This window comes from Sapajus apella, unplaced genomic scaffold (assembly GCF_009761245.1).
Source record: "Sapajus apella isolate SASKATOON/1434 unplaced genomic scaffold, GSC_monkey_1.0 scaffold5, whole genome shotgun sequence".
Lineage (NCBI taxonomy): Eukaryota > Metazoa > Chordata > Mammalia > Primates > Cebidae > Sapajus > Sapajus apella.
In genome coordinates, this window is record NW_022436945.1 from 49,604,355 (window position 1) to 49,630,866 (window position 26,512).

The 26,512-nt window shown below is 43.0% G+C and overlaps 1 protein-coding gene and 1 pseudogene across 2 annotated transcripts in view; both read right to left on the bottom strand.

Annotated features, from left to right (window-relative positions):
* Positions 1–2,553: 2,553 nt before the first annotated feature.
* On the bottom strand, positions 2,554–4,083 carry LOC116548792 (annotated as a pseudogene). Its single transcript, XR_004267542.1, has one exon. The product of XR_004267542.1 is annotated as a peptidyl-prolyl cis-trans isomerase FKBP1A pseudogene (transcript).
* A 6,291-nt stretch (positions 4,084–10,374) lies between these two features.
* The window catches only part of LOC116545714, a 28,432-nt gene continuing 12,294 nt past the window's right edge, over positions 10,375–26,512 (bottom strand). Inside the window, 13 exon segments of the mRNA XM_032272229.1 lie at positions 10,375–10,598; positions 12,665–12,901; positions 13,571–13,743; positions 14,429–14,480; positions 15,973–16,173; positions 18,209–18,445; positions 19,116–19,288; positions 19,977–20,028; positions 21,621–21,857; positions 22,530–22,702; positions 23,326–23,377; positions 24,828–25,028; positions 25,842–25,937. Of these exon segments, the coding sequence (XP_032128120.1) occupies positions 10,375–10,598; positions 12,665–12,901; positions 13,571–13,743; positions 14,429–14,480; positions 15,973–16,173; positions 18,209–18,445; positions 19,116–19,288; positions 19,977–20,028; positions 21,621–21,857; positions 22,530–22,702; positions 23,326–23,377; positions 24,828–25,028; positions 25,842–25,937 (2,108 nt within the window).

Below are 26,512 nucleotides of genomic sequence, written 5' to 3' on the forward strand. Positions count from 1 at the left end.
GTAATCAAAACAGCATGGTACTGGTGCCAAAACAGAGATAGAGACCAATGGAACAGAACAGAGGTCTCAGGGGCAACACAACATATCTACAACCATCTGATCTTTGACAAACCAGACAAAAACAAGCAATGGGGAAAGGATTCCCTGTTTAATAAATGGTGTTGGGAAAACTGGCTAGCCATGTGCAGAAAGCAGAAACTAGACCCCTTCCTGACACATTACACTAAAATTAACTCCAGGTGGATTAAAGACTTAAACATATGACCTAACGCCATAAAAACCCTAGAAGAAAATCTAAGCAAAACCATTCAGGACATAGGCGTAGGCAAGGACGTCATGACCAAAACACCAAAAGCATTGGCAACAAAAGCCAAAATAGACAAGTGGGACCTAATCAAACTCCACAGCTTCTACACAGCAAAAGAAACAGTCATTAGAGTGAAATGGCAACCAACATAATGGGAAAAAAATTTTGCAGTTTATCCATCTGACAAACTGCTAATATTCATAATTTACAAAGAACTAAAACAGATTTACAAGAAAAAAACAAACAAGCCCATTCAAAAGTGGACAAAGGATATGAACAGACACCTTACAAAAGAAGACATACATGAGGCCAACAAACATATGAAAAAATGCTCATCATCACTGGTCATCAGAGAAATGCAAATCAAAACTACATTGAGATACCATCTCACGCCAGTTAGAATGGCGATCATAAAAAATCTAGAGACAACAGATGCTGGAGAGTATATAGTATATGGAGAAATAGGAACACTTTTACACTGTTGGTGGGAGTGTAAATTAGTTCAACCATTGTGGAAGATAGTGTGGTGATTCCTCAAGGACCTAGAAATAGAAATTCCGTTTAACCCAGCAATCCCATTACTGGGTATATATCCAAAGGATTATAAAACGTTCTACTATAAGAACATGTGCCCACGAATGTTCATTGCAGCACTGTTTACAATAGCAAAGACCTGGAACCAACCCAAATGCCCATCGATGATAGACTGGACAGGGAAAATGTGGCACATATACACCATGGAATATTATGCAGCCATAAAAAACGATGGATTTGTGTCCTTTGTAGGGACATGGATGAACCTGGAAACCATCATTCTCAGCAAACTGACAGAAGAGCAGAAGATCAAACACCGCATGTTCTCACTCATAGGCGGGTGTTAAACAATGAGAACACATGGACACAGGGAGGGGAGCACTACACACTGGGGTCATTTAGGGGGAAATAGGGGAGGGATGGTGGGGGGTGGGGAGTTGGGGAGAGATAGCATGGGGAGAGATGCCAGATGTGGGTGATGGGGAGGATGGCAGCAAATCACACTGCCATGTGTGTGCCTATGCAACAATCTCGCATGTTCTTCACATGTACCCCAAACCTGAAATGCAATAAAATAAATTAAAAAAAAAATAATAAGCGAAAATTGGCCAGATTTGGTGGCATATGCCTGGTAGTCCCAGCTACTCAGGAGGCTGAGGTGATAGGATCACTTGAGCCCAGGAATTTGAGGCTGAGGTGAGTTATGATCTCACTTCTGCATTCTAGCCTGGGTGACAGAGTAAGACACCAACTTTAAGACAATTTTTTTTTTTAATTTTTAAAAAGGTATGTTTGTCTAAAAACATTAGCAGTGCCACCAAAAATAAAAGTAGAGAGTGAAGAACATTGTTCTTCATGCATATCACTGAATCTAAAAAATTATTTGGATTATTAAATCATTACCAACCTAATTATGACTCGGCTACAGTAATCAAAATTGCACATGAATGAATTGGAGTACTGACTACCAACTGCACCTGTCAGAGTTTTATTTAGCCAAATTTATTTGTTAAATCTCAGAAGTTCCTGCTACCCACAAAGAATCCTTCACAAACTTCCTGGTAGCCTTTTGCAACCCGACAGGATGAGTCAGTGAACAGCATTATAAACAACACTTTTCTTGCATTGAAATATTACCATGCTCCCCCTAGAAGAACAAAGGTTATTTGTGAAAGCAGTGGTGACTAGGAAAATCAACCATTATAAAATTAGTAAGTTTTTAAAAAAAGATTAAAATACACCTGTTTTATTCTAACATTTTAATTCTAATTACGTGCTGTCTAAGCAATTAATCTTAAGAAAAAAAGGGCTACATTAGCTAACTGGGTTATATTAGAATGATTTTTTCAGCAACCTTAAAATTATCTCCTTCATACTAATATCTTTTTTATTTTGAAATTATCTTTGTAATTTCATTTCTGATTATGAAACTGGCACATATTTATCATATAGAGAATACAGGAGATCACAGAGGAGAAAATACTCATGATTTTACGGTCCAGAGATTTAAGTGTATTAGTTGAGTATCCCTAATCTGAAAATCTGAATCAAAAATGCTTCAAAATCTGAAACTTCTTGAGTGCCAATATGATGCCATAAGTGGAAGGTTCAATGCACACAAACTTTGTTTCATGCACAAAATTATTTAAAATATTGCATAGGATTAGCTTCAGGCTGTGTCTATAAGGCATATATAAAACTTTTTTTTTAATAAAAGCCAGCATAAAGCACTTTTATTGCAATCATAGCACTTGAAACTCATATATGGTGCTGGGGGGAGGGGGCAGCAATGATTCCTCTCACCAAATCACTACACAGGACAGCAAAAGGGTGAGAAGGGGCTGAGGGAGGAAAAGCCAGGAAACTTTGAGATCAGCAGAGGGAGCCAAGCATCAATAAACAGGAGATGCTGAAGCTGCAATGACCAGCATCATTTTCTTAAGAGAACATTCAAGGATTTGTCATGATGGCTGGGCTTTCATTGGGTGTTAAGTCGACAAACAACACCTTCAATTTAAACAGTCATTTAAAGTTCTCAAGGTTTAGGAAGTGGTGGAGCTTGGAAAGTTATGAGATTACAAAATTTCTGAAAATCCATTAGAAAAACCACAGGATGGGAAAAAAAAACGAATAAATAAATAAGCCAGGCCACAAAGGAGTCTTCAGAAGTCCCTGCTGGCTCAGGGACAGATAGATACCTGCGGTGTCCATCATTACCGTGAAAATGACCTGCTTTCAAAGCCAGAGGGTTTAAGGAGAGGGTGGGGTGGGGCGGGTGGAGGCAAAGGCTCTCCCCATCCCCACCTCAGTTTTAGGTAGGGCTTTTATTTTAACACAAGGACATCTCTCAACTTGGAGAATAATTCAGCCCTCAATATCACCTCAAATCTGCTATGACCTTGCAGCGCAGTAGCAAGAATGTTTAATATATAATAGATAAAAATTTCATTGAAAAAATTAAAATATTCTTGCAACCCCCGCACAAACACCAATTCCTATTGTAAAGTTAACCTATCACTTGTGCTGTTAATACTTGATCATGTACTTCATTGGAAACCTAGATCCAAAAGACTGAAACTGAATCTTCACCCCAAAATGAAAACACGTAAAATGAATAACTTGAGATTTATGGCATATAGTTTAGGTAAACACACATACGAGGATAAAGGGGAAGAGGAAATGGAGATGTCGGAAGCAAAGCTGAGTGACAGAACACATTCAGTCAGGGCAGATGTCTATACAGAGCATAGTGGAACATCAGGAAAAGCTCCATATGGATTCATGTGCACGCATCTGGAGGCACCAGGATCCCTCCATGGCAGACCCAAGGACATGGAGCTACGGGAGGAGGCCATTCCTGCCATTCCAGTTTTAGAAGCTCCACATCGAAGACAAGAGTGGCATGTGGTGGGATGATGCCTGGGTGCCCAGTGGCACCATAGGCATAATCTGGAGATATAGTCAGTTTAGCTCTCTGACCCACACTCATCTGGGCAACCCCTACTTCCCAGCCTCGGATCACCTCCTGCTTGCATAGCATAAACCTAAAGGGCTTGTTTCTGTCCCGGGAGGAATCAAATTTCTTTCCATCTTCAAGCATCCCGGCGTAGTGCATCACGCAGGTCTGGCCGCTCTTCAGGAAGGTGCGCCCGTCTCCTGGGGAGATGGTTTCCGCCTGCACTCCTATGGCGGCGGTGGACGCTGGACGGGCGGGCAGCGTGAAGGGCGGCGTGGACCGACAGCAAACTTATAGGTAAAGCTTAAATGAATTTTGTGTTTAGACTTTGGTTCCATCCCTAAGATTATGTATATTCAAAGATAATTTAAAATATATATATATATATGTATATATATATATACCTATGTATATATTTAATTTAGATCTACAATTTATATACATGTGTGTATATATATACAAATTAAAAATTCACACATGTAAATATATACACTTGCGTGTCATGGTGGTAAAATTGTGAGTGTGGAGAAACACAGAACATGGCTGAGACTTGGTGGATCAGAACCCTGCTACTGGGGAATTGAAAGGCAGGGGCTTCATGGTGCAGAGGACCAGAGGGCTCAATCTTTGAAGGGAACTTGTGTATATGTGTGTGTGAGTGTGTGTGTGTATACACATATATAAATACATGTGTGAATTTACATATATATATACGACATTTATGCACACACATGCTATATACATATACATACATATATTAATGTGCACATACACACACACACACTTCATAGGTAACTACAAAGAATTGTATTTAGTAAAGCTCAGCCATTTGTTGATAATTGTGGAAGCTGGTCAGTGATTACGGGGATGTTCTAGTATATGATTCTGCTCATTTTTTATACTATCAAAGTTCTGCATTTGAAGAAGTAGGATAACATAATAGCTGAATTTCTCCACATATACTTCACAGCCCTAGGGATTAACAGAGAGTCAAAAATACCACCCATAAGCCTGCCCCCAACCAGGGCTAGGAAACACTGTGGACCTCAGGTGATTTTATTTAGCCAGGCCTGGGAGCCACACAACAGCAGAGGGAGCAGGAAACACTACACAAATAAAGGCCAGCGCAGCACTGAGGGCCTGTTCATGACAGAACACAGGAAAAATCATCCTTATACAGCAAGTGTGGAGCAACAGAACATGGCTGACACCTGGTGGATCAGAACCCTGCTACTGGGGAATTGAAAGGCAGGGGCTTCACTGTGCAGAGGGCCAGAGGGGCAAATCTTCAAAGGGCAGAATTGCTGGGAGACGGGGAGGACTGGTCAAAGGAAGGAGACTGGTGGTGAAGAGAATGAATGAAGTAACTCATAGAAATTAAAGGTCCTGGTAGAACAAAATAGAATCCCAGAATGAGAACACACATTCCTGTCCCCCAAAGCCAAACAATATTTCCTAAAATCACCAGAAAAAATACATTTTGGGCAACTACCTTATCCAGTGATCCTATCCATGTATCAAGACAGTGGGAAAAGTTCATTAAGCATGCAAAACTCAGTGAAACCTGATTCCCTCATGAGGCCTCTGTTAAGGATAAATACCAGTCAACAAGTGATGCTTCGGATACGCTTTTGAACAGCACGTGCATCAATGTATTTAATTGTAGATCTAAATCCAAAACCAAGGTGGGGACAGGTGGGGCACAAAGGCTGTCACTTTATGTTTGGGTTGAAATAACAAATAAGAAATGGCAAGTAAAGATGTTAGAGAAGAGGAAAATAATGTCTTTGATTGTCATAGTGGTACAATTTTAAAGTTGAAAGATGTAATTTAAAACTTATAAATCAAATAGTAGAAGTGTATCAACGTAAAAGGTGATTAGTGATGTCAAAATTTTTAGTGCAATGTTAAACAGGAGCTATACAACCCTTCCTAAGTAACAAACAAAAGGCACACAAATACACACAAACACAAAGAGAAAACAAGTAACATAAGCAAAGAAATACAGTAAATACAATCTACCACATATTGTAAATATAGGCTAAAATATGGAAGAGTTTAGAATGCAAACAGGGAAATAAGAATGTTTTCCTTAACCTATATTCTTATCTGCCAAAACCAATCATAACAATAAAACCTTAAAGCACTTTATGTAAAAAATCCAGTAGTCCAGGTGACAGACAAAAAAATTTAATTAGATTTAAAACTTAAACATTTTAACTAATAAACTAAAATTAATGTCTATACAGAGTGTAGTGGAACATCAGGAAAAGCTCCATATGGATTCATGTGCACACATCTGGAGGCACCAGGATCCCTCCATAGCAGACCCAAGAACAGGGAGCTAAGGAAGGAGGCCATTCCTGCCATTCCAGTTTTAGAAGCTCCACAGCAAAGACAAGAGTGGCATGTGGTGGAATGATGCGTGGATGCCCAGCAGATAAAAGTTAAATTTGTGACAGAGAATATTTTTTATCACAGCAGAATGGCAGCAATAACAAATTAAAGTTAACTCTGGATGAAAGTTAAAATTTGAGCAGGGAGTACATAGTTTTTTTTTTTTTTTTTTTTTTTTTTTTTTTACAAAGAATGCCAGCAAAAACAAGTATACAGTAAAATTGTGAGATAGACAATTTCCAATGTAAAAATATAAATATAATAACTGACCCCTGCAGGGGTGAATACATGATGATAAATTGCTCAGAGGGAGATTGTCAAAATACAGGACATTCGTGCTGTTTCAAACCACTTTCAAATTATAAATAAGGTGTCTTTAAAAGGGACAGAGCTGATAGACCCCCTCCTTAACCAAGTGAACGTCCTAGTATCACAATAATGAGGATGAAGACACTGGGTTTTCTCTGCCTGCAGATGGGCTGAGGGAGGAAGCTCACAGCATGACTCTGCAGTGTTCCTTGCAAAATGTTTAGGCTGAATTTAATCATGAGGACATTTTCAGGCGACTTCTGAATGCAGAGCTTTCAGCCAGACAGCTGACCTGTCCTCTACAAACAAGTCCATGTCACCACCATCAATGACAACGACCAAAAGAGGAAGCGATGTTTGGGGTTCAAAATGACTAAAAATGATAAGCTACATAGTTTTTACTCTTTTTGAACCCAAAATGTCTCTTCGCCTTTTTGTTGTGTTCTTGGAGGTAACATGGACTACTTGAAGGAGACAGGTCAGTTGTCCTGTTCAATGTTCTACCTTCTGCAATTGTCTGAGGATTACCTCCTATGAAATTCAGGCTAAACATTTTCAGCAAGAACATGGCACTGTTCATACTCTACCCTGGCAGAGTCCCAGGTGACATGCTGTCTCATCTCAGCTGCTCTGGACTTCTGTTCTATACAGGATGGAAATTGAGAGGAGCAGGGCTAAGGCCTGTCAATGCTGTGTGTCCATCTGAGAATTGGTCTCCCTAGGTATTGATCACAATTGGACTAGGATAGACTGTGACTTCTCAAATCAAAGGACCCTGGTGGGTTGAAATCAGCAAGAGCATTCTGTGGTCTAAAATTCAATCCTCTGTGAAGGTTCCCTGTAGGGTCATTGTATTTGGACTTGAACTTGCTTTGCTGTCTTAGTTTTTTCTCATCAATTGGAAAAGCCACTTTTTTGGCATCCTTTCTTCCTTTCCATCCTTCTGGTAGTATTTAGTACCTGTAGGAGAGGGAGAGAAAATAATGAAATCAGCATTTCTGTCAGGTCCTTTTGAAGGCTGAATTTAGAGGGTTTGTTAAGTGGTGATATCCCAGGGGCAAACTGATCTCCTAAGGGTGTGGGTTGGGCTGGCTGAAAGGGGAAGCACCATTCACAAGTGAGAAGAAAACACCAGTGAATTTCCCTGAACTTCCAGTCAGCCTGTGGTGCAGGATATAGGGACACTGCCAATGCCCAACAGGCAACCGGGAACATCAGCCCCTTTCCTCCAGATCCCCTCTGTCTGGTGGAGAGTGTTGGCTTTTCCTCCCAGTGAGGAAGTGCTCCTCATCTATCATACATATCCAGACAGAGGGCTGCAGAAAAGGAAGATCCTCTGCAGAGAAACCAACTCCCTTAAACTCCATGTCCCAGTCTTCTAGGGAGGCGCAGGAGGCCATGGGAGGAACTCTGGATATAAGAAGCAGCAGGAAGCTCAGACAACATCCACGTCCACTACCAGCCTTTAAAACAGAGGTATAGTGATGCCACTCGGATGTGATTGGACTAAGGACACATGACTTGTTATTGAAAACCCACTAATTAGAACCCACGAACTAAGGCCCTTTCAATAAATATTGGAGGAAGAGAGAGGAAAGGCTCCAATCTGGAGGTCTCAACAGTCATGAGATGCTGTTGGGTGAACTTGGCTATGACAGGAATAAGGTTTTACAAAAAATATAAGAAATATGATGTCTGTGGTGCTTGTTGGGTTAGTTAAAATAATTTTTTAAAGAAAAAACTAATATATTTGTAAGTATTTTTCAAAGAAGATCAGGAAAGAAAGAAAATTAAAAGAAAAGAAGACACTCAAAACAGAGATAGTAAAGAGAGAGCAGTGAGTGTAATTATGATCCTACTTCTTTTCCCTAATGCCTGGAAGTTGATTCCACAACTGGTTACACCTTACGGGATTTCTAGAAATCTTCTCAATATCTAGACCAACAAAACTCTGAAGTACAAAGTGAAAAGGATTAGTTTGTGTTTTACTAAACTCTCCCCACCCACTCACTGTTTTTTCAAAGTACATTTTGAGGAAAGTTACTTTTTAATATTTAATGTCAGTGTCAAGAGTGTCATAAACAAATATTCATATAAGAGCTATAGCAAAATTTCAGTCTTGATTCCTTATTGCATTCTCTTCAGGAGAGTGAGACCAGTAAGTTCTCTATCAGGGCTTCGCAGAAGGACAATAACTGACTGAAAGTAAAATGTTCACGTTGCAGTGCTGAGCCAATTACTGGACTGTAAAATCTGTGTGGTTAAATGTAAACTGGAAGTTTTATTTTAAACTGCAAAGAAAATACTAAATTCCACTATATGTAATATGGGAGATATTATTTCTGTACATTAGATGTTAATGCAATGATTATTTCTCACCTTATCTTGTATTCAAAATTGAGCAAGTGAGCTTCAAGCAGAGGCTAAAGGTCTAATCTATTTTCTTGTTTTTCTTCTTGATTTTTTTCTATGCTATACAAACAGTGCTGTTGAGAGGGGAATATAGGTCCCATCGAAGGCTGACGGAGGCTCACCCTTTGGAGTAGCTGCGCACATGGGGCACTTCCATGTTGGTCACCTGAGATCATAGAAGACCAGTGGTCCTTCTTATCCTTAGCCACAGGTTAGAGTCACATGGGACTGTTTTAAAACTACACACACCCAAACCACACCCCAGGCCATGGGAGTGAGAATCTCAAGGTGTGACATCAAGTCATTCATCTTAATTGAAATCTCACCAGGTGATTATTACATGGCAGCATGAGATAGAGATACTAAATAGAACAACCCAATTTCCCATCATTTTCTTTCCTTTCGATGCTTATCTCATGATTGCCTTTGTTCCCAGTGGTTCCATGGATTTTAGTCTTTTCTCTGACAACTTCAGTGAAATCTCTGTCTTATCCACTGAACTGGGCCAAAGCAAAGGCTGTCCTGTGGATAGATTCTTGCCTGTCATCTTGTGCATACATAAAGCTGGCCGTGGAGTCACTTTTCTCAAAGTTAATTCAGAAAATGCTATCTCATGTAAGCTGGCCTCAAGATTCATCTCAGTTGTATTTGGACCATTAACTGGACGTGTAGTAGTGGAAATGAGAATAAAAAGGAGAGAGGTTAGAATGATGTACCTCACGATGTATGCAGTTTTGAAGTCCTGCACTCTCCATGTACTTTTGAAGTGATGTCCATTTATAATGTCGTAAGTGTCCTCCAGTTAATGTCAGCGCAAATGAGTCCATGAGCTGAGAACACTGAATCCATGACAACTCCATCTACATTGGCACAAGTCTTCAGACCTGGAGCTGAAGACAAACCTGACTCCTGGCCAGTAGCTAACTCCCACCTCGTTCTAGTTTAGTTTTCTAAGTGGGGCTCTTTGTGCTCACTTTCAACACTTCTCATTCAGAGGAACAAGGGAAGATTAAGGGTTGAATCAGTTGGGTTGCCCAAAATCCGAATCAAGAGAAAAGCCTAAGTGTAAATGATGTATGAAAGCAATGCTTTCTGCAGAAAGAGATAATGGAGTTGGGGATGTAGGGAGGAAAGGTAAATTTCCCAAGAGACTGTGAAATGCCAGCAAAAAACCCTGTGTTCAGCTGCTGAAACTATGCAGTTGGATGAAGACAATGAGGCCTGGCACTCCTGTGGTCATGAGAGAAACTCTCAAGACAGCAGAAGGAGAAGGAATACAACAGTTCAGGGAGCAAAGAGGAGATGGGGACAGAAAAGGCCTGGTGGTTAGGGGAGGTGCCACCCAGAGGGAAGACAAGACAGAGGTTATAGCAGACACTGGAGAGAACATATGGAAGAGGAAATGCATTGAGAGGAAAAGCTGCCACCATCGACAGAGAGAAAGAAAAAGTGAGTGCAGCTAAGGGTCATAGATGGGATTACCTCTGCACCCTAAGCATGAAGGCCGGGGAATCCACTTGCTGAACCGGAGTTTTCTTTTAATAGACTTTGGTTTCAGGACACTTGAGGCATGAATGTGTCCAGTGACTTGATGCTCTTGTGTGTTGTCTACTGAGCCTTCAACTGCATCGCCTTCTAGCTGCAGGGGGTTCTTCGTCCCAACAGAGGGCTCTAAATCCAGCTCTGAAAATTAAAAAACAGCCAATGACATCCACTGGCATCCATGATCTTACTATGACTTTTCTTCCACCCAAAGGACATGAAATCAGGAATGTGGCCTTGGACAAGAAAGTCCGAAGTGTGATGGGAAGCCAATAGAATGACTTCAATATTTTCTTTTTTGTTGATCTTTCTTCCATTACTCAGTAAAAACAAGTTTGTCTGGAGGCCAAGACACTCCTGATTCACAAAAATATTAAAGAAACACAAGATTAAGAAATAGAAACAGCATCCAGGTAGATAAGGCAAAAGCACGGAAATCCCCCTGTATGTAGTCTGTGCTTTGGGGAGAGAAGAAATTATAAAAGTGAAAGTTAAATCAGAGCGGAGTTCAAACAGGAGATGGGAATGGAAGGGCATGGTAGGGTGGAAGTCTATGGGACACCGAGGTGAGACCAGACAGAGGTTACAGCAGCTGATGAGAGAAGCGAACGGGGGAATCCTAAACCTGGATGATTTACAAAAGTTTCATTATTATATGATTTATTGCATATATATTTACATATATATATATATATATATATATATACATCCTATGTAGCATACACACAAAATATACATAATATATGAGATAAATTACATCAATGCATATATCTTTACATATTAATCTAATAAAAATCTTATATAGAGTTTTGGGAAATGCTAAATATAATATTATAATCACTATTCTGGTCCATTCAAATTGGAAAAAAAAAATATCAACATGAGAAGAATGAGAAACAAAAGGTGTGGGAAAAGCAAATGATCTTTAGACCGCAGGAGAAATCAACAGGGGAAGGAAAATATGAATGAGACAAAAGCATTCACTCTGTCCTCTCACCTGGAGACTGATCAGGCTCTGGACTCCAGGGAATGTGAGTAGGATAGGCTGTGTCTGAGCCAATGAGGTTACTCTTGGCTGGGGTTGTGAGAATCCATAGAGAAGCAAAGGAGATTCCAGTGGGAAGAAAAGAGTTTAAATAAGTTTTAATGGCATGTTTCAGGGACTGCGCATCCCCTGACACCTGCTGAGCCATTTCTATGTGTCCTCTCCATGGGCCCATATAGTGCTCATTTACTCAAGTGACCCTACCTCCTCCTGAGGACAGGGTTCCCCTCATTCCTCTGCTGAGGGTATGACTTGACAAATCAGCATGAGGCAGCCCAAGGGGCTCCAGGAGGAGATATTGAGAGGAACAGAGAGTGACAATGAACACTACCCAGGGTTTTAAGGAAATCTGAGCAGAAGTGGTTTCTGTGAGATGGAAACTGAAGACACGGCCATGGACATGATCAGAGATGATGAACTAAACAAATTTTCATTAAAGAGACTGATGTGAATACTTTCCATGTGGGATTTGCCCTTTGTTTTCAAAAACTGCAGAAAATAGTGAGAAGAAGGAGCTGGACATGTCAGGAGACTGAATTGGGGGCCCAGGATTTACACTATAACTGAATAGACCTCATAGGTTGTCACTGAAAGTGCCTGATAGTGGAGATTTGGCTTCATGAGGGATGGGGAAGAAGAGGAAGAAAACTGGCAGAGGAGTATGTGTGAGAAAGGAAGGGAAGAGGGGTCTATAGAAAACAGAGCGTCACAATTGCTCTACCTCAGAGAAGGCATAGCCTGTGAAGTCATTTTCTAAATGTATATTTGGCAGAAAGACAAATAGATTAGATAACACCTATTTATAGGTTTATTGAGCAATTGTTAATGAATCAGGCCATTTGGAAATTATAACAATTAATACTCTCAACAATGATTATAAGTAGATACTATGTTTTAGGGAACTCCATTGAGGAAACAGTGATTTACATCCCCAAAAGACAAAATCTTTGGCGAAGGTGAACCACCAGAAAGTGGCAAACCCAGGACCTGAGAGCAGATTTTGTCCTAAGCTCCAGGCTCGTTCTCACCTCACTGGGTTGGAGCATCATGGATTTCAACTGGACCCTGAGTGAGCATGAAGAGGACCCATTCTCTCCTAAACTCATAGCACCAAGACCACCAAGACCTGGATTAGAGCTTGCTAACCCCATTCCTTCCCTACCTTGAAAGGGACATTGGGTCCCAGAATCAGCATTGGCTGTGAAGCTGCAGGTGGTGGAGGAAAGGCCCAATGTGGCTAAGCCATTTCCACAGTCGAACCCTAGATCCAGGTGTAGTCCAAGAGAAATTGGCACCCCGGTACTTGGTTCCAGCTGTGTCTGTAAAGCCTGCAACTCTGACAGGTAGTAGGTCAAGTCTTCATGGCAAGTCCCTTGGGAACAGGTCTCCTGGGTGGGAGCTAAAAGGAGAAAGGGCTTCAGTAGGAATGGTCTCAGTTTTCCCTTCTTAAGTGCTCCTAGACACCCGTCCCTGCTGTTCAGGCTTCTCTCTATAATCTTTCTGTGACCTAGGCCACAAGACAGACATGAGGTAAAAGCAGGTGGTGTCATCTTTTCTGTGTGTGCCCGGGAAAGCTGGCATGGGCTGTGGCTCCAGGGCTAGGGTGCCCTTGAAGTGAAATGGTTGTGCAAAAGTGCCTACATGTGTGGGTGGCCAGAGAAGAGATAATTGCCTTATTGAAGGCATGTAGGTAGGAACATAATATCAGAAAGGAGAGATTCCAGACCTTAAAAAAGAAGGTTTGTTGTACAAATATATCTAGATGAACTACTGTGGGTAAGACTTGTTAAAAGCCCTAACCCCTTTCCAGCTTTCATGCCCATAGCCTGCTCTTGAAAGAAGGAGCCAGATGATAGAGGAGTCTCTTGGGACAGGAGTAGAGGAAGTTTCAACCTCTGGATTTATGTGATCAAAACTGGATCCCAGAGCAAGATTGAAAACAGGCTCAGTGTAGATGGCCTGCCTGCATTGACAGCGTGTCTCAGCAGCACAAGTTTCAAAAAGAAAACATGTGGAGGCTGCCTGAGAAGACATTGGAGCTTTGTGAGCTTCAGGCTGGAGTACTCACAGGCTACATCCAGAGCAGAGCATGTGAGCTGATCATCCAATGAGGGCAAGGTGCCACTGTAAGGCTGGTGGCAGTCAGACAGGTCACGTTGAACTGAAGGAGTCAAGTAAATTTCATCCAAGGAGTCCTCTGGGACTTCCTGCTCCTTTACTTCTGGCAGATTCTGGCTCAGCCTGGAGTAAAGAAGACAAAAGATAAACACTGGAAAGGACCAAAACCACTGCACCCAGCTGGTTCCATAGTGGGGACCACAGGACAGGCCAGAGGAAGCCAATATAGTGCCCTCAGAGAGACACAACGATTTTTCCCTGTCTCAAGCAGGAAACAGAGCAGCAGGGCTCAGTGCACTGGGCAGACAATGAGCTGGGGAGGAAGGAGATGGAGGGATCCCTGTGGGAAACTGCCAGGACACAGTGCATTCAGCGCTTCTGCATACATATTGTTGAGACTAGCATCAGAGGCCAATTAAATACAGGTTCTTGAATCTTCACAGAAAGTGTTCCTTCATCCTCAACATCATTTTTCTTATAACTGTGACAATGACATTAGTTATTTTCGTTCCCTATCCTATCAAATCCTTGCAAACATGGTAATGCCAAAGAGGCAGACATCAGGTGAGATCAAGATATCCCTGAGCTTAGTCAGTTCACCTGGCTCAACTGTTTGTGGGTTCCTATGCTTGAGAAGCATTAACTTATTTAAGTACCACAATAAAGAAGACAACATTGTTAATGGGGTAATTTGCAGTTGGATGGATGGATGAGATTGTTCTATTTATCACTTCCCATCCGATTTTCTCCTGGATTTGTGGTCTCCAGGTGTCACTATTGAGCTAACAGCCCACAAATCCATGGTTACCTGGTTGGCACTGGTGCTTCCCCTTCCTCTTCCTCATGATCCTTTTGGTTTCCTGTAAAGAAATTGAGAAGAGCAGGTCACAGTAAGCAAATCACACTTCTCACCAGATCAAATCAGTGTCCAGTCATAGAACAGGGACATCAATATTTTCAGTGTAAGAATGTGATATTCTGAAAGGAAGGTCCTAATGCGCTCCTTATCAAGTCTTGTCAGAAGTAGATGACCCTGCTTTCCAGACCCATGAAATGGAATCTCTCTCATCTGTTAGATCTTAATCACATACCCTCCGACTTAAGTCTGTGCAAACACACTTTTCCCCTATGATCTTCTAAAAAGGCTCTAACTACCCTTCAGAGGTGTTGCTACAATAATGATTTATCTCGTCATATATCCTGGTTGATGAGTTGTTAGAGACATTTATATTTCTACATTTATATTCTACATTTATATTTATATTTATATGCTGTATCAAGGTAACTGCATAGCTAAGAAAAGCTGACTGAAAGAAGACCAAGACTGAGGCCGAGAAAAGTAAAATAGGGTAACAACATCTCCAAATACATAGGCAAAGTTGCCAGTGGCCTTGGGCAAGCATAGAAACACCATGAACATTGTGAAGGGGTACAAATTACATCATTAGACGTGACAAGAGACATAGGAACTGAAATAGGCAGCCTCACAGATACCTCCTGTACAGCTCCTGTACTCAGGTGGCTATGAATTTGTCCCACCTGCCTTTGGTTCAGTTACCTGATATTGGGGCCAGGGAGAAGTGGAAAGCTCTCTCACCCACTGACATCTGTGTTAAATATTCCATCCATAACTCCCTTCCTCCCTAATGTCAGCTCAAATGAGTCCATGAGGTGAAAACACCGATTCCCTGGCAACTCCATCGACCTTGGCAGAGGCTGCACAACTGGAGCTGAAGACAAATCTGATTTCAGGGTGATAGGGAACTCCCACCTGAGACGTAGATTCTAATTTCGTTTTCTAAGTGGAGCTCCTTATGCTAAGCTTTGACATTTCTCATTGAGAGGAACAAGAGACAATTAAGGGTTAACTTAGTGGAGTTGCTCCAAAGCCCCCACAAGAAGAAAACCTATGTGAAAATGATACATTGAGGCAATGCTCCCTGCAGAAAGAGGTAATGGAGTTGGGATGCTGGGAGGAAAGGTAAATTTCCCAGGAGAGTGTGCAATTCCAGTCAAAGAAACCCGTGTTCAGCAGGTTAAACTATGCACGTGGATGAGGACAAGGAGGTCTGGTTCTCCTGTGGCCATGAGAGGGACTCTCAAGGCAGCAGAATAAGGAATAGAGCAGAGTACAGAGAGCAAAGAGGAGATGGGGACAGAAAAGGCCTTGCAGGGTGGGAGACCATGGGATACAGAGGTGAGACCATGGGATACAGAGGTAAGACCAGACAGATGTTACAACAGCCACCGGAGAGAACAAATGGAAGAGTAAAAGCAGTGAGAAAATGAGCTGTCACCATAGACAGAGAGAAATAAGAAGTGAGTGCAGATAAGAGTCACAGATGTGATTACCTCTGCAACCTAAGCGTGAAGACCAGGGAATCCACTTGCTGAACCGGAGCTTTCTTTTAATCATCTTGGATTTCAAAACACTTGAGGCATGAATGTGTTCAGTGGCTTCATGTCCTTGTGTGTTGTCCGCTGAGCCTTCGAGTGCATCATCTTCCAGTTGGGGAGGGTTCTTCATCCCAACAGAGGGCTCTAAAACCAGTTCTGAAAACGAAACGACAGCCAATGGCATCCACTGGCATCCATTATCTTACTGTGACTTTCTCTTCCATCCAAAGGATGTCAAATCAGGAATATGGCCTTGGACAAAATAGTCCAAAATGTGAGGGAAGCCAATTGAGTGACCTTAATATTTTCTTTTTGTTGATCTTTCTTCCATTACTCAGTACGGACAAGTTTGTCAGGAGGCCACAGCACTCCTGACTCTACAAAAATATTCAAGAAACACAGGATTAAGAAACACAAATAGCTTCAAGGTCGATTAGGCAAAAGCAAGGAAATCCCCTGTATGTAGTCTGTGCTTTGGGGAGGGAAGAGATTATAAAAGTAAAAGTAAAATCAGAGCTGAGTCCAAAGAGGAGATGGGGATGGAAGGGTCTGGCAAGGTGGCAGCCCATGGGACACAGAGGTGAGACCAGACAGAGGTTACAGCAGCTGATGAGAGAAGCGAACAGGGGAATCCTAAACCTGGAGAATTTGTAAAACTTGCATCATTATAAGGTGCATTGCATATACATATACGCCCTATGTAGCATACACCCAAAATATACCTAATGTATGTGATAAATGACATCAATTTATATATCTGTACATAATCCAATGAAAACCTATTATGCAGGAATTTTGGAGATATTGAATGTAACATTTTAATCACTATTCTGGTTTATTAAAATAGAAAAAAAGTTAGAAGCATGAGAACAATGAGGAAGAAAAGGTGTGGGAGAAACAAATGGCCTTTTAAAAAGCAGGAGAAATCACCAGCTGAAGGAAAATATGAATAAGACAAACATTCACTCTCTCCTCTCACCTGGAGCCGGATTCAGGCTCTGGACTCCAGGGAACATGAGTAAGTGAGAGTGTGTGTGAGCCAGCGGGGTGAGTCTTGGCTGGGGATGTGAGAATCCATAGAGAAGCAAAGGAGATTCCAGTGGGAAGAAATCAGTTTAAATAAGTTATCATGGCACCTGTAAGGGACTGCACATCTCCGGACAACCACTGAGCACCATCCATGTGTCCTCTCCAGGGACACAGTTAATGCTTGTTATCTCATGTGATCATCCCTACTCCTGAGGACAGGGGTACCCTCATTCTTCAACTGTGGACATCCCCTGACAGATGAGGAACAGGCAGCCCTAAAGCCTCCAGGAGGTGACATTGAGTGGGATGGAGAGTGAGAATGAACACGATCCAGGACTTTACAGAAATCGGAGCAGAAGTGGTTTCTGTGAGATAGAAATTGAGGACATGGTTGTAGACATGAGCTGAGATGATGAACTCAATGGATTTTCAAAAAAGAGACTGATGTGAATAGTTTCTGTGGGAAAGTAGCCCTTTGTTATCAAAATGAGCAGAAAATAGGGAGAAGAAAGAGCTGAACATGTCATGAGATTGACTCCTGGGCTCAAACTTCACACCGTTACTGAATGGGCCTCATAGGTTACTAGTGAAAGTGCCTGATAGTGGAGATTTGGCTTCATAAGGGATGGGGAAGAGGAATAAGAAAACTGGCAGAGGAGTATGTGTGAGAAAGGAAGGGAAGAGGGGCCTCTAGAAAGCAGAGAGCGTCACAATTGCTCTACCTCAGAGAAGGCATAGTCTGTGAAGTCATTTTCTAAATGTATATTTGGCAGAAAGACCAGTGGATTAGATAACAGCTATTTACAGGTTTACTGAGCAATTTTTATTGAAACAGGCCCTTTGGAAATTATAATAATTAATACTCTCAACAATGGTGACAGGTAGATGCTATTTTTTAGGTAGGTCTGATGAGGAAACAGAGATTTACATCCCCAAAAGACAAAATAGTTGGCAAAAGTGAACACCAGAAAGAGGTCCACCCAGGACCTGAGAGCAGATTTTCTCCTAACCCCCAGGCTCTTTCTCACCTCACTGGGATGGAGCAACATGGATTTCAACTTGACCATGAGTGAGCATGGAAAGGCCCCAGTCTCTCCTCCACCCATGGCACCGTGACCACCAAGACCTGGATTAGACCTTCCTAATCCCTTTCCTTCCCTACCTTGAGAGGGACATTGGGTCCCAGAGTCAGCATTGGCTGTGAAGCTGCAGGCAAAGGAGGAAAGGCCCTGCCTGGCAAAGCCATTCCCAGAGTCGACCCCTTGATCCGGCTGTAGTCCAAGGCAATTGGGCACCGGGGCGCTTGGCTCCGGTTGTGTCTGTGAAGCCTGCACCTCTGACAGGTAGTAGATCAAGTCTCTGCTGCAAGTCCCTTGGGGACAGGTCTCCTGGGTAGGAGCTGAAAGGAGAAGGGGCATCAGTAGGAACGGTCTAAGGTTTTCCATTGTTAAACGCACAAAGAACACCCATCTTTGCTGTCCCTGCTTCTCACTAAAGCCATCCAGTGAACCAGGCCACAGGGACAGACATCATGTAAATGCAAGCAATGTCACCTTTTCTGTCTGTGCCTAGGGACATTGACAGGGACTGGGGTTCCAGGGCTAGGGTGTCCCTGAAGTGAAATAGTTGTGTAAAACAGCCTGCATGTGTAGGTGGCCAGAGAAGAGATAATGGCACTGTTGAAGGGATGTAGTTAGGAACGTAATTTCAGAAGGAGAGATTCCAGATATTAAGAAGAAGGTTTATTGGGTAAATATATCCAGATGAGCTACTGTGGGCAAGAACTTGCTAAAAGCCCCAACCCCTTCCAGCTTTCATGCCCACAGCCTGCTCTTGTAGGAAGGAGCCAGGTGACAAAGGGGTCACTTGGGACAGGAGTAGAGGAAGTTTCACCCTCTGGATGTACGTGATCATAGCTGGATCCCAGAGCCAGATTCAAACCAGGCTTAGTGTAGATAGCCTGCCTGCATTGACAACCTGTCTCCGCAGTACAAGATGCAGAAAGAAAACATGTGGAGGTTGCCTAGGAAGACACTGGAGCTGTATGACGTTCAGGCTGGAGTACTCACAGGCTACATCCAGAGCAGACCATGTGAGCTCATCACCCAATGAGGCCAAGGTGCCACTGTAAGGCTGGTGGTAGTCAGACAGGTCATGGTGAACTGAAGGAGTCAAGTAAATTTCATCCAAGGAGTCCTCTGGGACTTCCTGCTCATTTACGTCTGGCAGCTCCTGGCTCAGCCTAGAGTAAAGAAGACAAAAGATAAACACTGGACAGGGACAAAACCACTGCACCCAGCTGGATCCATAGCGAGGACTACAGCAGAGGCCAGAGGAAGCCAATACAGGGCCTTCATAACCATCCTTCCCTGTCTCTAGCAGGAGACAGAACAGCAGGGCTCAGTGTACTCGGTGGACAATGAGCTGGGGAGGAAGGAGATGGAGGGATCCCTGTCGGAAACTGCCAGGACACAGTGCATTCAGCACTTCTGTGCACATTTTGTTGAAACTAGTATCAGAGCCCAATTGAATACAGGTTCTTTAATCTTCACAGAAAGAGTTCCTTTATCCTCAACATCACTTTTCTTAAAACTGTGAGCATGACATGAGCTACTTTCATTCACTTTCCTTCTATCAAATCCTTGCAAACATGATAATGCCAAAGAGGCAGACATGAGGTGAGATCAGGAAATCTCTGAGTTTGGTCAGCTCACCTGGCTCAACTGATTGTGGGTTCCTATGCTTGAGAGGGATTAAGAAGTTGAAACCCATTTAAGTACCACAATAAAGAAGACAACACTGTTAAAGGGGTAATTTGCAGTTGGATGGATGGATGAGATTGTTCTGTTCATTAGTTCCCATCCAATTTTCTCCAGGATCCATGGTCTCCAGGTGGTAATCGATCTAATAGCCCACAAATCCACAGTTACCTGGGGGGCACTGGAGCTTTCCCTTCCTCTTCCTCATGATCCTTTTCATTTCCTGTAAATAATTTCAGAAAAGCAGGTCACAGTAAGTAAATCACACTTCACAAAAGACCAAATTAGTGTGCAGTCATACAAGAGAGACATCAATATTCCCAGTGTAAGAATGTGATAATCTGACAGGAAGGTTCTAATGTGCTCTGGATCAAGTCTTGTCAGAAGTAGATGAGCCTGCTTTCCAGACCCATGGGACAGAATCTCCCTCATGTAATATAAATCTTAATCACATATCACCTGACCTAAGTGTGTGCAAACAAATCATTCCCCTCATGGTCTTCAAAAATGGCCATAACTACCCTTAAAAAATGTTTCTGCAATACTGATTTATCTGGTCATGTATCCTAGTTGATCAATTGTTAGAGAAACTTATATTTCTCCTGGTATCAAGGTGACTGCCTAGCTAAGACAAGCTGACTCCATGGAGACTAAGACAGGCTGAGAAGAATGAAAGCAGTGAAACAACATCTTTAAACATGTGGGCAAGGCTGTCTTCCACAGTGGCCGTGGACAAGCACAGAAACCTCATGGACCTTGTAAGGGACTTCACATCTCCTGACAACCACTGAGCACCATCCATGTGTCCTCTCCATGGACCCAGATAATGCTTGTTATTTCATGTGACCATCCCTCCTCCTGAAGGGGTACCCTCATTCTTCACCTGTGGACATCCCCTGACAGATGAGGAGCAGGCAGCCTCAAAAGCTCCAGGAGGTGATATTGAGTGGGATGGAGAGTGAGAATGAACACAACCCAGGTCATTAAGGAAATCTGAGCAGAAGTGGGTTCTGTGAGTTGGAAATTGAGGACATTATTGTAAACATGAGTGAAGAGGATGAACTAAATGGATTTTCATAAACGAGAATGATGTGAATAGTTTCTGTGTGAAAGCAGCCCTTGCTTTCAAAAAGAGCAGAAAATAGGGAGAACAAAGGGCTGGACATGACATGAGATTGACTCCTGGGCTCAGACTTTACACTGTTACTGAATGTGCCTCATAGATTGTCACTGAAAGTGCCTGATACTGGAGATTTGGCTTCATGAGGGATGGGGAAGAAGAGGAAGAAAACTGGCAGAGGAGTATGTGTGAGAAACGAAGGGAAGAGGGGCCTCTAGAAAACAGAGAGGGTCACAACTGCTAAACCTCAGAGAAGGCAATTGCTCTACCTCTGTGAAGTCAATTTCTGAATGTATATTTGGCAGAAAGGCCAGTGGATTAGATAACAGCTATTTACAGGTTTATTGAGCTATTGATATTGAATCAGGCCCTTTGGAAATTATAATAATTAATACTCTCAACAATGATTACAGATAGATGCTATTTTTTAGGCAGCTCCGATGATGAAACAGAGATTTACATCCCCAAAAGACAAAATCTTTGGCCAAAGTGAACAACCAGAAAGAGGTACATGCAGGACCTGAAAGCAGATTTTCTCCTACACCCCAGTCTCTTTCTCACCTCACTGGGTTGGATGATCATGGATTTCAACTTGACCATGAGTGAGCACGGAAAGGCCCCAGTCTCTTCTCCACCCATAGCACCGTGACCACCAAGACCTGGATTACACCTTCCTAATCCCTTTCCTTTCCTACCTTGAGAGGGACATTGGGTCCCAGAGTCAGCATTGGCTGTGAAGCTGCAGGCAGTGGAGGAAACGCCCTGCCTGGCAAAGCCATTCCCAGAGTCGACCCCTTGATCCGGCTGTAGTCCAAGGCAAATGGGTACTGGGGTGCTTGGCTCCGGTTGTGCCTGTGAAGCCTGCACCTCTGACAGGTAGTAGATCAAGTATCCACTGCAAGTCCCTTGGAGACAGGTCTCCTGGGTAGGAGCTGAAAGGAGAAGGGGCATCAGTAGGAACGGTCTCAGGTTTTCCATTGTTAAATGCAACCAGAACACCCATCTTTGCTGTCCCTGCTTCTCACGAAAGCCATCCAGTGAACCAGGACACAGGGACAGACATCATGTAAATGCAAGCAATGTCACCTTTTCTGTCTGTGCCTGGGGACAGTGACAGGGACTGGGGTTCCAGGGCTAGGGTGTCCCTGAAATGAAATAGTTGTGTAAAACAGCCTGCATGTGTGGGTGGCCAGAGAAGAGATAATGGCACTGTTGAAGGCATGTAGTTAGGAACATAATTTCAGAAAGGAGAGATTCCAGATATTAAGAAGAAGGTTTATTGGGTAAATATATCCAGATGAGCTACTGTGGGCAAGAACTTGCTAAAAGCCCTAACCCCTTTCCAGCTTTCATGCCCACAGCCTCCTCTTGTAGGAAGGAGCCAGGTGACAGAGGGGTCACTTGGGACAGGAGTAGAGGAAGTTTCACCCTCTGGATGTACGTGATCATAGCTGGGTCCCAGAGCCAGATTCAAAACAGGCTCAGTGTAGATGGCCTGCCTGCATTGACAGCCTGTCTCAGCAGCACGAGATGTAGAAAGAAAACATGTGGAGGCTGCTTAGGAAGACACTGGAGCTGTATGACGTTCAGGCTGGAGTACTCACATGGTAAATCCAGAGCAGAGTATGTGAGCTGATCATCCAATGAGATCAAGCTGCAGCTATCAGGATCGTGGCAGTCAGACAGGTCATGGTGAACTGAAGGAGTCAAGTAAATTTCATCCAAGGAGTCCTCTGGGACTTCCTGCTCGTTTACATCTGGCAGCTCCTGGCTCAGCCTGGAGTAAAGAAGACAAAAGATAAACACTGGAAAGGACCAAAACCACTGCACCCAGCTGGTTCCATAGGGAGGACCACAGCAGAGGTCAGAGGAAGCCAATACAGGGACTTCCTAACCGTCCTTCCCTGTCTCAAGCAGGAGACAGAGCAGCAGGTCTCAGTGCACTTGGCGGACAATGAGCTGGGGAGGAGGGAGACGGAGGGATCCCTGTCGGAAACTGCCAGGACACAGTGCATTCAGCACTTCTGCATACATTTTGTTGAAAGTAGTATCAGAGCCCAATTGAATACAGGTTCTTTAATCTTCACAGAAAGAGTTCCTTTATCCTCAACATCACTTTTCTTAAAACTGTAAGCATGACATGAGCTACTTTCATTCATTTTCCTTCTATCAAATCCTTGCAAACATGATAATGCCAAAGAGGCAGACATGAGGTGAGATCAAGAAATCTCTTGAAACCCACTTAAGTACCACAGTAAAGAAGACAACTTTGTTAAATGGGTAATTTGCAGTTGGATGGATGGATGAGATTGTTCTGTTCATCAGTTCCCATCCAATTTTCTCCTGGATCCGTGGTCTCCAGGTGGTAATTGATCTAATAGCCCACAAATCCACAGTTACCTGGGGGGCACTGGAGCTTTCCCTTCCTCTTCCTCATGATCCTTTTGATTTCCTGGAAGAAATTTCAGAAGAGCAGGTCACAGTAAGCAAATCCCACTTCACAAAAGACCAAATTAGTGTGCAGTCATAGAACACAGACATCAATATTCCCAGTGTAAGAATGTGATATTCTGACAGGAAGGTTCTAACGCACTCTAGATCAAGTCTTGTCAGAAGTAGATGAGCCTGCTTTCCAGACCCATGTGACAGAATCTCCCTCATGTAATATACATGTTAATCACATATCATCTGACCTAACTGTGTGCAAACAAAACTTTCCCCTCATGATATTCAAAAATGGCCATAACTACCCATCAGAAATTTTGTTGCAATACTGATTTATCTGGTCATATATCCTGGTTGATCAATTGTTAGAGAAACTTATATTTCTCCTGGTATCAAGGTGACTGCCTAGCTAAGACAAGCTGACTCAAAGAAGACTAAGACAGGCTGAGAAGAATGAAAGCAGGGAAACAACATTGTTATATATGTAGGCAAGGCTGTCTATCTTCGATAGTGTTCTTGGACAAGCACAGAAACCTCGTGGACATTGTAAAGGGGAACAAATTACATCATTACAGGTGACAAAAGACATAGGAACCAAGCTAGGAGACCTCACATTTACCACCTGTACAACTGCTGTACACAAGTGGCTATGAATTTGTCCGACCTGCCTGTGGTCCAGTAACCTGATATTGGGACCAGGGAGAAGCGGAAAGTTCTCTCACCCACCGACATCTGTATTAAATATTCAATCCTAGAAGTCCCTCCCTACCTAATGTCAGCTCAAATGATTCCATGAGGTGAGAACACCGAGTCCCTAGCAACTCCATCGACCTTGGCAGTGGCTGCACATCTGGAGCTGAAGACAAACCTGATTTCAGGGCGAAAGGGAACTCCCACCCATGACGCATGTTCTAATTTCATTTTCTAATTTGGGTTCTTTATGCTAAGTTTTGACACCTCTGATTGAGATGAACAAGAGACAATTAAATGTTAACTTAGTAGTGTTGTTCCAAAGAAGACACAAGAGGAAAACCTATGTGTAAATGATGCATTAAGGAATACTCCCTGCAGAAGGAGACAATGGAGTTGGGGATGCTGGGAGGAAAGGTGGATTTCCCAGGAGAGTGTGCAATTCCAGTCAAAGAAACCCGTGTTCAGCAGCTTAAACTGTGGATGTGGATGAGGACAAGGAGGTCTGGCTCTCCTTTGGATCTGAGAGAGACTCTCAACATAGCAGAATAAGGAATAGAGCAGAGTTCAGAGAGCAGTGAGGAGATGGGGACAGAAAAGGCCTCGCAGGGTGGGAGACCATGGGGTACACAGTTAAGACCAGACAATGATTACAGCAGCCACTGGAGAGAAAAAATGGAAGAGAAAAAGCAGAGGGAGAATGAGCTGTCACCACACACAGAGAGAAATAGGAAGTGAGTGCAGTTAAGAGTCACAGATGTGATTACCTCTGCACTGTAAGCGTGGAGGGTAGGGAATCCACTTGCTGCACCGGAGTTTTCTTTTAATCATCTTGGGTTTCCAAACACTTGAGGCATGAATGTGGCCAGTGACTTGAGACCATTGTGTGTTGTCCGCTGAGCCTTCGAGTGCATCATCTTTCAGCTGTGGAGGGTTCTTCCTCCCAACAGAGGGCTCTAAAACCAGTTCTGAAAACAAAGCGACATGGCATCCCCTGGCATCCATGATCTTACTGTGACTTTCTCTTCCAATCAAAGGATGTCAAATCAGGAATGTGTCCTTGGACAAGAAAGTCCCCAGTGTGGGGGAAGCCAATAGAGTGACTTTAATATTTTCTTTTTGTTGATCTTTCTTCCATTACCCAGAAAGGACAAGTTTGTCAGGAGGCCAAGGCACTCCTGATTCACAAAAATATTCAAGAAACGCAGTATTAAGAAACACAAATAGCTTCAAGGTAGATAAGGCAAAAGGAAGGAAACCCCCTGTCTGTAGCCTGTGCTTTGGGGAGGAAAGAGATTAAAAAAGTGAAAGTCAAATCAGAGCTGAGTCTAAAGAGCAGATGGGGATGGAAGGGGCTGGCAGGGTGGCAGCTCATGGGACACAGAGTTGAGACCAGACATAGGTTGCAGCAGCTGATGAGAGAAAAGAACTCCTGAAGCCTAAACCTGGAGCATTTACAAAACTGGAATCATTATAAGGTCTATTGCATATACATATACACCCTATGTACCATGCACACCAAATACATATATGTTATAAATGACATCAATTTATACATCTCTACATAATCCAATGAAAATGTATTATACAGGAATATGGGAGATATTGAACCTAACATTATAATCACTATTCTGGTTTATTGAAATTAAAAATAATTAGAAGCATGAGAACACTGAGGAAGAAAAGGTGTGGGAGAAACAAATGTCCTATTAGAAAGCAGGAGAAATCACCAGCTGAAGGAAAATATGAATGAGACAAAAGCATTCCCTCTGTCCTCTCACCTGGAGCCTGATCAGGCTCTGGACTCCAGGGAATGTGAGTAGGAGAGGCTGTGTCTGAGCCAGTGGCGTGACTCTTGGCCGGCGTTGTGAGAATCGCTAGATAAGCAAAGGAGATTCCAGTGGGAAGAAATCAGTTTAAATAACTTATCATGGCAAGTGTCAGGGACTGCGCATCCCCTGACACCTGCTGAGCGGCTAACATGTGTCCTCTCCACGGGCCCATATAGTGCCCATTTACTCACGTGACCCTCCCTCCTCCTGACGACAGGGCTCCCCTCATTCCTCTGCTGAGGGCATGACTTGACAAATCAGCATGTGGCAGCCCCAGGGGCTCCAGGAGGAGATATTGAGAGGAACAGAGAGTGACAATGAACACTGCCCAGGGTTTTAAGGAAATCTGAGCAGAAGTGATTTCTGTGAGATGGAAACTGAGGACATGGCCATGGACATGAGTAGAGGTGATGAACTAAATGGATTTTCATAAAAGAGACTGATGTGAATACTTTCTACTTGGGGGTTGCCCTTTGTTTTCAAAAACAGCAGAAAATACTGAGAAGAAGGAGCTGGACATGTGATGAGACTGACTTGTGGGCCCAGGATTTACACTGTTACTGAATGTGCCTCATAGATTGTCACTGAAAGTGCCTGATAGTGGAGATCTGGTTTCATGA